Raw genomic sequence first — 14,833 nt, forward strand, 5'->3', positions numbered from 1 at the left:
TGAATATGGAAATACCCCAAATGTGGTCATAAACTGCTGTTTGGGGACTTGGCAGCACTCAAAAGGGAAGGAACAGCATCAGGATTTTGCAACAAGGAATTTACTAAAATGTTTTTTAAGTTCAATAACTTTATTTTTTGTTGTTGACAGCTGTTTGAGGGCTTGTTTTTTCAGGACAAGCTTTAGTTTTTGTTAGTACCATTTTAAGGTACGTTTGCCTTTTTGGTCACTATTCATTTCTTTTTTGTGAGGTGATGTGGACAAAAATTGAAAATCTGTCAGTGTTTTTTTTATAGGGTTTACCATGCGGTATATATGATTTAATAACTGTATTAGTTATTTAGTTTTTTTCTTTTGCATCATAAAATACTTTTTCTTTATTAAAACTCTTTTTTTTTCTTTGATTATCAAATAAGAATTACCTGCAATAACCCTTCTTAGAATGTTTGTGTGGCTATTTGCATTGCATAGGCAAATTACTACACAGCCTTTCAAGTCATTGAGCCTGGCTCAGTAAGATTGTATCCTGTATGGGAACAGAAACAAATAGGCAAAATGCCGAATTATCCTGTCATGCAACTCAGTGGCTGCACAATCATGTGTGCTGCCGGTCTTAAAAATCAAATTTCTGTCTTTTCAAAATTTAGATCATTTTCTATATCTTATTTTAAAAAAAAAGAAAGGTAGCATCTTAGAAACTTGCATGGACATGCAAAATAAAAACTAAATATACTAAAAACTAAATATTATCAACCATTACAATATATATATTATATATTTTATATGATTTTTACTTTCTCTCAATTCATTTACAGACCATACTCACTCATTGAGTGTAAGTATACCGGCAGAAGCTCCTCTGACCTTTCAACTAGGACAGTCAATTACCATCCCCTGCTACTTCATCAATGCTTTGGAACACGTGACCGTGGCCCCCTCAACGGCTCCAGTGACACCAAGAATCAAATGGAGCAGGCATAACAAAGGACGAGAGACGGTTCTACTGGTAGCCATTGATGGTCAAATTCGTGTGAATGAAGCCTACAAAGGACGCATTTCAATGCCAAATTATCCTCTCATCCCTACTGATGTCAGTTTGGAAATTGTAAATCTATTGTCTAGTGATTCAGGAATCTACCGTTGTGAGGTCATGCATGGAATTGAGGATAGTCAAGACACAGTACAAGTCAATGTGAAAGGTACAATATTTTGAGTCTTACTTGAATTCATAACATAAAGTTTCACTAGTTAGATAAGAATTATAATGTAGCCTAGTAAATAGGCTAATAATATCCATAATTGGTAGCCACATAGTAGATTGCAATATACTGTATTTTTAAAAAAATAATTGTTATTGAATTTTAGATAATAAAGAAAAAAAACTTTAACAATAAAAACAATACAAAGTTACATAATATAGTAAAATATAGTTTTTTAAATAATGTTCAACCTCTTAAGCGGCAGCACCGCCCAAGCAGAGTCTTGCATTTTAAGTGCTGCATCTCCACAAAGGTCAAGCAAGGTGGAGTGAATCTCATTTTTCATTCTGAATTGTAAGCAAGTTATATATAATATATTATGATTTACAGATTAATGTGAAGGATACTAAATCCTGGTTCATAACTTAGTTATTTGAAAACAGAACTTGATTTGTTCTAATTTATAAGAAAACATTTTGCTTAGTTATAGTAAAAAGTTTTATCTCATCCAATCTTTCATCCAGAAAAAATCTGTTATTGCTAGAAATACAATCACTCAAATATTATTTTACTCTCACCAAGCATTTTATAGTTTGTAATTTTATTATAACAATATTTAACAATATTTATAAGCCGTTTTTATTTTTAGCTTTTGCTATATGCAAAGTAATTATCAACTGCCATAGTCATGTTTGGCTTCTTGAAGGGATTATCCAATATTAATGTAAAAAAATGATAATCAAAGATAGTGCATGAGAAATATATCTCTTCCTAACCAAGCCAGAACCAGCCCTGTGCCTCCCATGGATCCAGGAATCTCCCCTTTCTTTGCTCTAATTTCCCTGCTAGATTTATTTCAAGCTTTTAGCTCAGGGTGTATGTACTTTCTGGCTTGTGGCAATTGAAGGATTAAACTGAGCATGTGCGCCCACCTCAGCAAGGTGGACAAAAAAATAAGAAAAATATCAAACAGCATGTGCTATACAGATGGATTTCATTGAATAACTCAGTGGCTATACAATTCTTTTAGTACATGCAATTACTAACATATTGACATCCAGGGTTTGAAAAATGTATAATATTTTGTGGGACAAACCCTTTAACATTATAAATTTCCAGTGGAAATACATAAGTAATTTTAGCTTGTGAGTAAAAATCTTGTTTTACTTTAATGATTGTCCTGTACACCATGATCTGGAAAGTGAAAAAACTGTATGTCAGATCTTGACTAATAGAATAGCAACACCAACAGAATCTTTGTAATTAAAAATAAAATCATCATATTTTTTTAACTTTTCATCCAGGGATCGTTTTCCACTATAGAGCCATCTCCACCAGATACACCTTGGACTTTGAAAATGCCAAAAAAGCCTGTATTCAGAACAGTGCCACTATTTCTACACCAGATCAACTCCAATCTGCATATGATGATGGCTACCACCAGTGTGATGCCGGTTGGCTTTCTGACCAGACTGTACGGTACGTTGTTATAACTGAAACTCATTCATAACATATTTACTTTTACAATTATCCTGGGTCATTCTTATTCTTGTATTATTCTTTGTGGATCACTGTGTATATAGGGCCTTGTACGCTGGCATTTATTATTTAAAGGACATTTTCATCAGAAATGTATTCATAGAAATGTATATTTTTTATTTTTAGAATTTTTGGTTATTTTTATTTTGACAATACAATGTCATTGAAAATTAAATACAAAATAGTGTCCTTCTGAAGTACATGATAATACCTTTCTAATAAAGCTAGAACCAGCCATGTATCTCACATAGGTCTATTCATTGCTGCACTTGTTCATCTAGATTTCAGGTTGGCCGTCCAGGGGGCGTGTATTTTGTCAGTGGGTTTGTCCTTCCTCTGAGGGTGTGTCTTCTCTGCTGCAGCATCTCTCTGCCACAGCTTCTAACAGTAGATACAGCTGGTGGCATTTGAAGGATAGAACTGAGCATGTGCATCCACTTCAGCAATGTTAATGAAGTGGACAGAGAAATAAGACAAAGAACAGACAGCAGGTGGTGCTATACTGTTGCATTTTATTGAATAACTCAGTGGCTATACAACATTTTTAATTACATACAATTACAAACATTTTTAGCTCCAGATGCTGGTTTGAAAAAAGTATATATTTTTTTGAACAACCCCTTTTAAGTCAGTTGTAAAGGAATTAATAGCCTAATTAAAATAACCTATTAACCTTTACATTTTTGCTGTATCAGGAGATAGAACTACGTCAGTCTCTATATAACTTACAAAAGAATACTAAACTTTTCCATCCTGGTAGAGTCCAGCAAAAAAAAATAATCTATGTAAACTGTCACATTTTTTTTTAAAGAACCCTATGGTGATGAACTCTATGGGACTGTATAGTATCCATCAAAGCCATCTATTTAACATATAGGTCATGTGGGAAAAAATTTGATGTGAAAACAGCCCTACTTAGGCTAATTGCTTGTGCTGGTTATTCACCTTCCTAGAATAACGGTATAAATAATAGTATATGTATGGCTATGCCAATCTTGTGAAGTGTCTCAATTTCTTTATTCCTGTAGTATAGAAGGATGGATGCCTCCAGCATTGTTGATTTACTGTATTGATGTCTATTCTTTTAGCACCAATTGTACCTTTTTTTGAGTTAGCAAATATTGAATTCACAGTATTGGTACATCTCCCACACATGTTATCTGGCACTGCCAAATAGATTGTGAATATTTGTGCCTATATCTGTTTAAATAATCTTCTTTTATTTACTGTTATTTGCCCTCAGAAAAAAGGAAAGTTTCAATGAATTTGTTAATGGGTGCCAGAAAACAGTAACTGGTATTCTTCTATTTAAAGCTTATGATTATCTTTTTTCTTGTCATGTCTATTCCACCCACCCAGGTTGATATATCATTGCAATTATACCAAGACATCTATGTGACACCTCTAAGATCATGTCAGTGTACAATGGAGGGTACCCTGGTGTTCAGTAATGTGTACCATGTTGTGGAATATAGGCAAACTATCTTATCCAAAACCAGTAGACTATAGTGCGATACAACAGTGGGCCCTACTGTACACAATATACAAAGTTAGGAAGTTCCAATATTAAACCGTATGTAAATTATTGTTTGACAATGAGAAGCACATTTACACCATGCTGTGTATCTCTTACAGTTACCCAATCCATAGTCCACGTGAACCATGCTATGGTGATAAAGAAACCTTTCCAGGAGTTAGGACATATGGTGTTCGAGATACTGATGAAACCTATGATGTATATTGCTATGCTGAAGACATGCAAGGTATTCTGAAACAAACTACCTCTCTAGCTATCTAAGTATCTGACACATTGATAACCATGATAACTTTTTCGCTTCCTTAGGTGAAGTCTTCTATGCAACATCTGCTGAAAAGTTTACTTTTGATGAAGCAGAAAAGCAATGCGAAGACCTAGGAGCCAGGCTTGCCACTACGGGAGAACTCTATCTGGCTTGGCAAACTGGCATGGATGTGTGCAGTGCAGGTTGGCTGGCCGATCGCAGTGTTAGGTATCCAATTGCCTTTGCACGTCCCAACTGTGGCGGAAACTTAGTTGGAGTGAGAACAGTTTATCTCCATCCTAACCAGACTGGATATCCAGATCCACTTTCTCGTTATGATGCTATCTGCTACAAAGGTCAGTCGTTACTATTCTCAATAGTTGATTATAATTACATCTAACACATAATGATTTTTAAAGTAGTCCTAGTACAGTAATTACAATCTTTATGTTGGATCTGTTTGGTCTGTAGCCTTGTGTTCTTTATATACAACATCATGTAGATATTCAATAGCAGATCCTTCTCCCACTCCAGTGTACATACATCTAGTTTATGTAGGGAGGAATTTGTGTTTCAGTATACAGATCGTGTACGTATTTAAAGAGGACCTTTCACCAGAAAAAAGTATCTAAACTGACTATACAGACGTGTAGAGCAGCGCCCAGGGATCCCCCTGCACTTACTGTTATCCCCGGGCGCCGCTCCGTTCTCCGGTTATAGCCTCCGGTATGTTCATAGTTAGGCTCCACCCAGGGGAACCTGCCGGCGTCTCTTTCTCCTATGCTGTAGCGCTGGCCAATCGCAGCGCTCAGCTCATAGCCTGGCTACAGAATAGGAGAAGGAGACCGCGGCAGGTTCCCCTGGGTGGAGCCTAACTATGAACATACCGGAGGCTATAACCGGAGAACGGAGCGGCGCCCGGGGATTACGGCGCCCGGGGAGTAAGTGCAGGGGGATCCCTGGGCGCAGCTCTACACGTCTGTATAGTCAGTTTAGATACTTTTTTTTTGGTAAAAGGTCCTCTTTAAATCTACACTAGATACGTTATGGTTGTATTGAAGATGTTTGAATATTTAAAGCAGATTACATGAGACTTATCAATGAAGTCTTCTGAAGATAAGGACAACTCCTATATTTTATATAGTCTATTGGATGGTCATCAGACATGGAGATCCAAACAAGACCTTGTCTTGTGCTGGCTAACCTCCGAATACTCTAGCTGTGGTAAAACTACGACTCCTAAGTTGTACACTTGCTTGGCTGTCCTCAGAACTCCATAGAAATGAATGGCGCATGCTGGGAGTTGTAGTTTCACCACAGCTGGAGTGCCGGAGGTTAGCCATCACTGGCCTAGTCTTATGTAGAGAATTTCTGTTAGGGTAGCTTCACATACAATATGAGGCTCCTTTTTAAACACTGTCAGTCTTAATAAAATGTGTTCTATAGTAAGATGCACCAAATTTACTAAGAGGGGCATGCTATGAGTTGGCATAGATTTCAGTTATAGTGTATGCCAGTTTGTCTGTTTAGGTGTAATTATGAACATGATTTGTCAACGTCTGATTTTATTCATTTGAAAAGTGACCTTATTTGTTTCTTAAACTATTTTGCTCCTGGAACAGATGATGCTGACAACATTACAATTCAAACTGTGACACAGCCTGGCCTGACCCTCATCTTCCACCGGAATGTTACTGAAGAGGAAGCTCGTGGCATTACTCCTTTAGAAGGACTAGACTTCACCCTCACACCTTCTGAAGATGGCTTTACAGCAACTCCCGAATTCCCTGGAACACCTATTAGTCAAGACCTTCTGCCAACAGGAGAAAACATCACAGAAGATGGACTTCAGCTATGGTTGGAAAATATCACAGCTGTTCCTCCCATTGAAGTCACTGGCACAGCAGAAGAGGAAATCTTACCAGTTACTGCAGCTATTGATGTCGCTGAGCCAGGAAAACCAATATCTGACACTGGTAAGAGCTGAGCAACTGATATAAGTGTACCCATATCATATTAGGGAAATATTAAAGGAAACATGTCATGTACATGGTGTCTGAGCTGTAGGCAGCATGTTATAGAGTAGGAGGAGCTGATCAGATTGATATATAGTTTTGTAGGAAAATATTCAGTATAACTTGTATTTTCATTTAAATTCCTGCTCCTTCTGGGTTTTGAAGTCCTGGAGGTGGTTCTATCAGTGATTGACAGCTATAGCTGTATACACAGCCATAGAGGGAAGGCTGCGAATCACTTATAGGACGGTCTCCTTGACTTCAAAGTCCAGAATGAGCAAGGATATACAACTTACACAGTATTTTTTCCCATAATACTATGTATCAATCTGCTCAGCTTTTTCTGCTCTATAACATACTGCCTGCAGCTCAGACACCATGTTCATGGTGACAGGTTCCCTTCAAGTCTCATTATTATTTGAGATATTTAATGAAAATTTTGCAAGGTCAAGACAAGCATCAAAGGAGTTGTCCAGGCATTTACTATTGATGACCAAGGTATCAATATCAGATTAGAGGGGGTCCCCCATCAACTAGCTGTATGAGGAAAAAGTGCGCACATGCCATCTCCTGTCTCTCTTCCTGTCTGCTGCTGCAGTCTATGTAAAATGTATACAGTAATTTATATGTACGCCCAAACAGCATTGAAAAAATAAAAAATAAATGTCATACAACAAGACTTTATACAACCACATTACTGAAAAAATAAAATAGCTGCTGAAGAAAAGAGATAAAAAAAAAAAAAACATTAAAAACCTCAGCCAGTCATTAAGGCCCTTTGAGACTTGGAGTAAAAAAATTACTTAAGTCTGTGCGTGTCTGATTAAAGCTTATACTGATAATCAATGATGTGTTTTTCCAATAAGGTGTTGTGTTCCATTACCGAGCTGGATCCAGTCGATATTCCCTCAACTTCACCCAGGCCAAGCAGGCTTGTCTGGACAATGATGCTGTTATTGCATCCGCTGCTCAGCTCCAGGCTGCCTATGAAGCTGGTTTCGATCAATGTGATGCTGGGTGGCTATCAGATCAAACTGTCAGGTATGATAACAAGTCATTAGATGTACAAGGATTGCAACGTGTTTAAATATGTTTTTATTTAGAAACAAGCCATTTTATAAATCTTTAGTTGAAGGTAGTAACTTGACTGAGATGTGTTTTATTATGTCACATTCCTAGCTCTTTGACATTTTCTTTACCTTAGGGAACATTTTTGCTAGGTAACTTTCACACAGTCAGTATTTTATTAGTATATTGTATTTCATTAACTTTAAGCCAAAACTAGGAATTGATCCAACACACAGAAGAGACACAAATCTTTCTATTACACTTTTCCCTGGTGCCCACCAAAGAAACTTGTTCTTGCGGCCCTATGCTGATATCATTAATAATGTCTAATAGACTTGAATTAAAGAAATAGACTCTAGTGGCAAATTATTGGCTACTAAGGAAGCTCCAAATAGTTTTTTTCCTCTAAGTCCTTTGGGGCCCACTATGGTATCAGAGCTTGGCCCCACCGGAGAATCCTCTGGAGGGCCAGTCCGACCCTGCTTTGGTTTACAAATAACCAATGTAAAACACTGACTATGTTAAAGTGGCCTAACTGGGTTATCAACCACAGAAGTAAAGTTTTATCCTTACCAAAGGAAATCAAGCTGATATTCTTATTGTTGTTTATACACAGGATTCCAGTGGCGCTCATTCATTGGGTAATATGATCGTTGGTGCGGTCGCCTAAATCATTGATTGCCGGCAGTCGGTTGTGTTATTGATTGTGTAGTCTAAAGAGCATCTGCTGCTGGCAAACAAGGATTCTGTATGAGGATAAGTGATGGCATTAGCGATCGCACCTCCCCATACCAAGTCTCCTTCACTGTCGAGCAGGTGATTGTTGAGAAGGAACACTTTCTTCTGGATAATTATCTGCTTGAACAGTGTAAAGGGGCCTTTAGACACAAGAAGATCTCATCAGTGAAGTCCCCCATTTTGGATGTTCACTGATTTTAAGAATGAAAGGGCTGCATACAATACCGCTTTGACACTGCTTAGATATTTCTGTTACTGGAAATCTGACTCACAGCCTTAGCAAAGCGCCATTCAAATCAGTGATAATTGCCACTGAAATAAGTATCAATTTTATGGTATTTATGGACAGTAGAACTTTGTTCAGCCATTACAGATACTATTAATTTTTGTATGTTTTGTGAGGCGACTAGGAGGGTCCAAAAAAGGGGTCATTATGACTGTGTGAACAAGACCAAAGCATTTCATGACCTAATAACTTTCATGTACAGCTAAAGCTTATGTAAAGTTAGCAGAATATCATTTATTACAATTTGATTATACAGGGTGGGCCATTTATATGGATACACCTTAATAAAATGGGAATGGTTGGCGATATTAACTTCCTGTTTGTGGCACATTAGTATATGTGAGGGGGGAAACTTTTCAAGATAGGTGGTGACCATGGCGGCCCTTTTGAAGTTGGCCATTTTGAATCCAACTTTAGTTTTTTCAATAGGAAGAGGGTCATGTGACAAATCAAACTTATTGGGAATTTCACAAGAAAAACAATGGTGTGCTTGGTTTTAACGTAAATTTATTCTTTCATGAGTAATTTACAAGTTTCTGACCACTTATAAAATGTGTTCAATGTGCTGCCCATTGTGTTGGATTGTCAATGCAACCCTCTTCTCCCACTCTTTACACACTGATAGCAACACCACAGGAGAAATGCTAGCACAGGCTTCCAGGCTACAGTAAGACTATGGAATTATCTGCTACACAATAATGTTATGTACTGGTTTAATGAAGTTTGCAATTTGGTATCAAAAAGCTTAGCTTTTTTGTAGGCAGTCAGTACAAAACAGGCTTTGCCATGGCCATCAAATAGTTAAAAAATACATACTCACATTCACCAATTCCCCCTTTGCTGCTATTCCAGTGATGTTGTGGTCCCTGCTGCACTTCACTTCCTGCTGATTTCCCCACACAACATGAAAAGGTTGGGAATGGTGCTCAGATCACTGCCTGAGGCCAGGCATCTCTGCAGCTAATGATTGGCTGAGCAGCATTTACAGCCATTTCCTGCTGTGTCGGAACGTCAACAGGAAGTAGAAGCCATAGCTTTATTCATACTCTAGTACTCTTGGGAGGACTGGGAACTTAAAGTGGCCCTAGAAAAAAAAATTGCCCCAAATTATAGGTGAGTCCAAACTGACAGAAGATTAGAGGGCAGCACAAATAGCCAGGGTCAACACAAGTCAAAAGTAGGCTGGGACAACAGAAGTAGGTAGGCCTAGCAATGTCGTAGTGCAGCACAAAATACTGCCCCAGCAAAACCAAATACCTCAGAGCAGCATAAAATAATGAACCATCCCAATACTGAGGACAATGATACAGTTGAATTTAGAAGGGCACCTGCGGCTGCTGTCCATGTTCATAAGTACCTAATGTTCCTAGCATTCATTAATGCTGAGAGCACCAGATTGTTATGTATCTGGCCAGTGGCTGTGAGGAGGGCTCAAGCGGCTTCCTAGTCACTAGCCCACCGGTAAACTTCCTTATAGGGTCTATGGCCAGTCCACCCCTGGTACTACCCTGTAACAGAACTTGTTGGGTGAACTCAGATACCAGACTAGTTGTGTCTATAGACTTCTGAAATGTGCATCTGGCACTGCCTGTAACACTAATGAAGTTTTAGAGTACCTTGTTTGGTAGTAATATACAATATATTAGATACTTTAAGATTGTTGTGGAGCACCCTTGCTTCATTGATTGCATGTAAAACTAAACAGCAAATACCAAAAAAAGTTTTAAACAGTAGGAGCACTTTGCACTTAGCTATATTCATGCTACCAATTGAAAAGAATTGGTAAAATGTAGCAACTATGTAAAAATATTTAAAACAAATATCTTTTGGCAGATACCCCATTGTGAATCCTCGTGAGAACTGCCATGGAGATAAGAATGGATTCCCAGGGGTGAGGAATTACGGAGTTATGGATCCATCAGAAGAGTATGATGTATACTGTTATACTGACAAGCTGCGAGGTATGTGATCAAATAGTAACAGAATACGAGGAGCTTATGCCAATCTACTGCTGAGATAACTACTACCTTGGCTCTTATGATCAATTACCCATATTAATGTTAGCTATATTGCCATTATTATGGATTAAGCTTAATATCAGTAGGTGTATGCTTTCATACATAAATGTACATTCTTGCTATATGGTAAACCATACATCCAGTATAGGCTTTCATTATTGCAGCTACTCTAATAACAAATATATGACTTGGACAAGCCATGCATGCATGTGTTTTTTTTTAACCCATTATAGTGGCAGATTTTAGATGAATATTAAATCAGTTTGGTCAGAGGCGTAATCTAGTTGCCTTGATTTATCCTTCTGCTTGTGGTGTTGCAATCAAAGGTTACCATACAATTCTGCTTTTGAAAAAGAATTTTTAGATTATCAAACTTTCTGGATTAACCCTGCTTTCACACCTGAGCGTTTCTCAAACGCGCGTTTTACGCGCGTTTTTGTCGCGCGTTTTTATGCACGTTTTTTGTAATAGTAAACGCGCGTTTGAGTGATTGACTGCAGTGTCCTATGGCCACAAACGCGCGTCAAAACGCCCCAAAGAAGCTCAAGTACTTGATTATGCGTCGGGCATTTTACAGCGCGATCGTACGCGCTGTAAAACGCCCAGGTGAGAACCATTCCCATAGGGAATCATTGGTTTTCATGTGTTGAGCGTTTTACAGCGCGTTTGAACGCGCTGTAAAACGCTCAGGTGTGAACTTAGGGTAAGGGATAGTGGACTAAAGGATTTTACTGTGTGAAGACAAAGACTAGCTTGCAGGTTGCTTAACTACAAGAAACTTTCAGTCGAATATTTTGGGAACAAATTCAGTAGCACAAAACAGAAGGTTAACTTCATGAATCTTAGAGAAGCTAGACAGTAAAAGAAGATAAAAAAGGAGATTGAGATTCCTGTGGTTAATACTAGAGATGAGCAAAGTTTTTGAAAAATTTGTTTTGGCTGCTTCGCCGAACCTCGACAAGAAATTTGATTTGTTACATAGAATGGAGAGGTCGCAATGACAGGGAGTGGTGATCGCGCAGCTCCCGTCATTTAATCCCTCATAAGCCGTGTTCAATGCATCTCATATTCAGCTGCTCAGGGGTTAAAAAAAAACTTATACTCACATCCACTTAATCGTGGAGAGGCCGTCCACTCCCGTCTTGATTGAAGAACACCTAGTTAGGGACCTGCGGTGAGCATGATGACGCCAGCAAGTGATCATTGCAGGGTGGATTGCGTGATGGATTGCAGGGTGGTCTGTAACCATGGAAATATGCAGTGTATAATGTAATAAGACAAATGAATCCAGCCAGCAAAGGAAGCAATATGGATAAAAACAATATATTAGTAAGTGGCTTGTATTAACTTTCTCTACATGATAAATGCCACTTGCTGAAGATAGACAACCCCTTTAAGGGCTGTCAATCCTGCACAGACATAGGTCTAATGTTAGTTAGAGATCAAGTTGAAGCAGTAAAAGGTGTACTTTCTTGAGCAAGTAAAAAGAACTACACTGCTAATGAGCATTTTTCTGAGCTACTGTTACTTGTATTATAACATTGCATGGATTACTTTTTAATATGTTTCAAATCAATATCCTAAAAATCTAGTGATTCTATTAAAGCGTCCCCGATTCAGGAACCCTTCTAGGAGCATGAAAGAGCTGTGCTGAATGGCCACACTCATGTAATGCTACTGATCAGTGGGACCTAGAGTCAGGCCCATGGAAATCAGTATGCAATAAGGGGATGTCCTCAATAAGGGGATGTCCTCATGAGACATCCCTTAGGATCAGTGCTGTAGTCAAAATCATTCTGAAATAGGCATATAAAGAATTTTACACTTATATGAATGCGTTAAAGAAGACCTGTCATTTCCTATGACTTATCTGTTTTAGTAACTAATTTCATTCTCCATGTTATAGTAATTCTGGCACATTTCTTGTTATGATTCTATGTTGCACCTTTCCTTTATCATTCCTCCTAGAAGTTTATGAAAGAATTTCCAGCGGTCTGCAATAAAGGTCCAACTGGGTGTTACCAGTTAGAGGGGTGTCCCTGCACAGTCTGCCACTGGCAGCACTGATTGGACAGAGTCAGACTGTGCAGGGACACCTTCTCCAACTGGTAATACTCAGATAGACCTATATTGAAGACTTCTGGCAATTCTTCTTTTGTCCAGGGAGAAATCATTAGGAGAAGTAAAATGGCCAGTGTCCTATTAGTATACACAAAACCTGTCCTAATCACAAAGGAGGACAAGTTACTTCACAACACTGAGGTAGAGTTGTCTCCTCCTCCTCTGTGCTCTGCTTGTCAGGGATTATGATCCTGAATACAGCTGATAAGACCTTTAGCTGAAATCACGAGAAGGGGATAGGGAAGGTTCAAACTGACTCCACCCACTCATCTGTCCATGCCTACTTGCACTTACCCGTCCTAGGCAACGGAGCGCAACTGGGAGGTGATCCCTAAACTGCGTAAGTGCAGAGAGACAAACAAACAGACAAACAAGGAGAGGTCGAACAAGCAAGGTCAAAAACCAGGAGGTCAAGGCGGTACCAGGGAGCATGAAAGGACAAGTGAAAAGGTCAAGCTGAAGTCAAATACCAGGAAAAGCAAAAGTACAAAAGGATAAAGCAAGGGACGTAGTCAAGTAGCCGAGATACAAATACACAGAAAATCGCCAACAGTATATTCACAAGGAATAGGACCTTAATCACAGGCAACCTGTGGCCAGCAGGCTACCTGTTAAATAGGGGAGAGAAGGAGTCATGTGACGTGGCCAGCGTCACATGACTCATCCCCCTGCACACTGCTGAGCGCCGAGTGACTAGTTTGGCGCTCAGACTTTTAGCCTAACTTACGGGAGCGGGGACACCGGCCACGCTAAGGAGGCATGTGCGGCCGGGTCCTCTCCGAAGTCATCGTAGGGCACCAGCGGCCCCGAAGGGAAGGAGCGTGATGCCGGCGCCCTGTGACACTAAATCTCTGTGGGAATGGAGTTTATGAGGAGACAGAAAATACAGAGAGGACAGACAGGAAAGACTGTGGTAATGTGGGGCTGTGGTAATGGAGACTGCATACAAGTGCTGCTGCTCATCAGCCACATCCCCACCTCCTCTCTGTACTTCATGTCTCCACATGAACTCCATTCCTACAGAGATTCAGCTGAAGATCTTATCACCTGTATTCAAGATCATAATCCCTGACAAGCAGAGCAGAGATTAGGATAAGGCAGCTCAGTGTTATGAAGTAACTTGACCTCCTGTGTGATTAGGACAGGTTTTGTGTGTACTAATAGAATGGTAGCCATTTTATTTCTCCTAATGATTGCTCCCTAGACAAAAGGAGCCATTATAACTAATGAAAGTTATTTGGGAACATATTTATAATGAAGTAATACTTAATTCCCGGAGAGAACCCCTTTAAGAATAATTCAAAAATGACACAACACAGAGTCATAAGAATAGATGTCCCAGAACTGTTATTACATGGGCAATGCAAGTAGTTACTACAACAGAGATGTCAGGAGGGTGACAGGTCTTCCTTATGTACAAATATTATTAATAATTTATTTATTTTAATATTTATTAATATATACATGATATAGGCTACAGTAAAGAAGAAAAATATATATCATGCTAGTTTTGTATAATGATACAAGTAGGCTTTTAGTTAAATCTACTATGTATTACTAACTAAACACACCTCCTACTATTGTTGTAGTGCCATTAAACGGATTAACGCGGGGAAAGTGTTTCTTTCCGGTAACATCCATTATGTGTTTAATGGATAGTTACAGTGTAATAAAAGTTAAATAATTCATTTGTTTTGGGCTTTTTAGGCTCTTATGTGTCTCTGTACATAGTTAATTACAGTGTTGACATTATTTTTGACTAAATACATTGTGCCTATTAGTATAAATTTGCATAAGGCAAATATTTTGTCAGGGGCTCACTGAGTACTGAAGATTATAGGTTCTCTAAATATAAAGAATGTGTGGGAGGATAATGATGGTGAATGTGTTTTAACTGGCAAATTCTTGTTGCTAGTAAATATAATCTAACCAGTCCTGTAAATTCACTCAAATATTAGGAGAAAGGGGATCTCTATCTGATCATGTAGACTGCCAAAACAAGGTTTCTTAGCAATAAAAGTCAGTCATTTTCTGCATCAATATGTGAACTGACTAATATACTTGTCCT

General features: G+C 38.6%; 1 protein-coding gene across 2 annotated transcripts in view; it reads left to right on the plus strand.

The window, feature by feature from the left end:
• ACAN (aggrecan) overlaps window positions 1-14,833 on the plus strand; it is a 102,634-nt gene that overhangs the window by 46,425 nt on the left and 41,376 nt on the right. For both annotated transcript variants that reach the window (XM_044279467.1, XM_044279468.1), the window contains exons 3-9: window positions 816-1,199; window positions 2,504-2,678; window positions 4,374-4,501; window positions 4,582-4,875; window positions 6,142-6,495; window positions 7,401-7,575; window positions 10,460-10,587. In XM_044279467.1, coding sequence (XP_044135402.1) covers window positions 816-1,199; window positions 2,504-2,678; window positions 4,374-4,501; window positions 4,582-4,875; window positions 6,142-6,495; window positions 7,401-7,575; window positions 10,460-10,587 — 1,638 coding nt within the window. The remainder of the gene's footprint in view (window positions 1-815; window positions 1,200-2,503; window positions 2,679-4,373; window positions 4,502-4,581; window positions 4,876-6,141; window positions 6,496-7,400; window positions 7,576-10,459; window positions 10,588-14,833) is intronic.

This window comes from Bufo gargarizans, chromosome 2 (genome assembly GCF_014858855.1).
Source record: "Bufo gargarizans isolate SCDJY-AF-19 chromosome 2, ASM1485885v1, whole genome shotgun sequence".
NCBI lineage: Eukaryota > Metazoa > Chordata > Amphibia > Anura > Bufonidae > Bufo > Bufo gargarizans.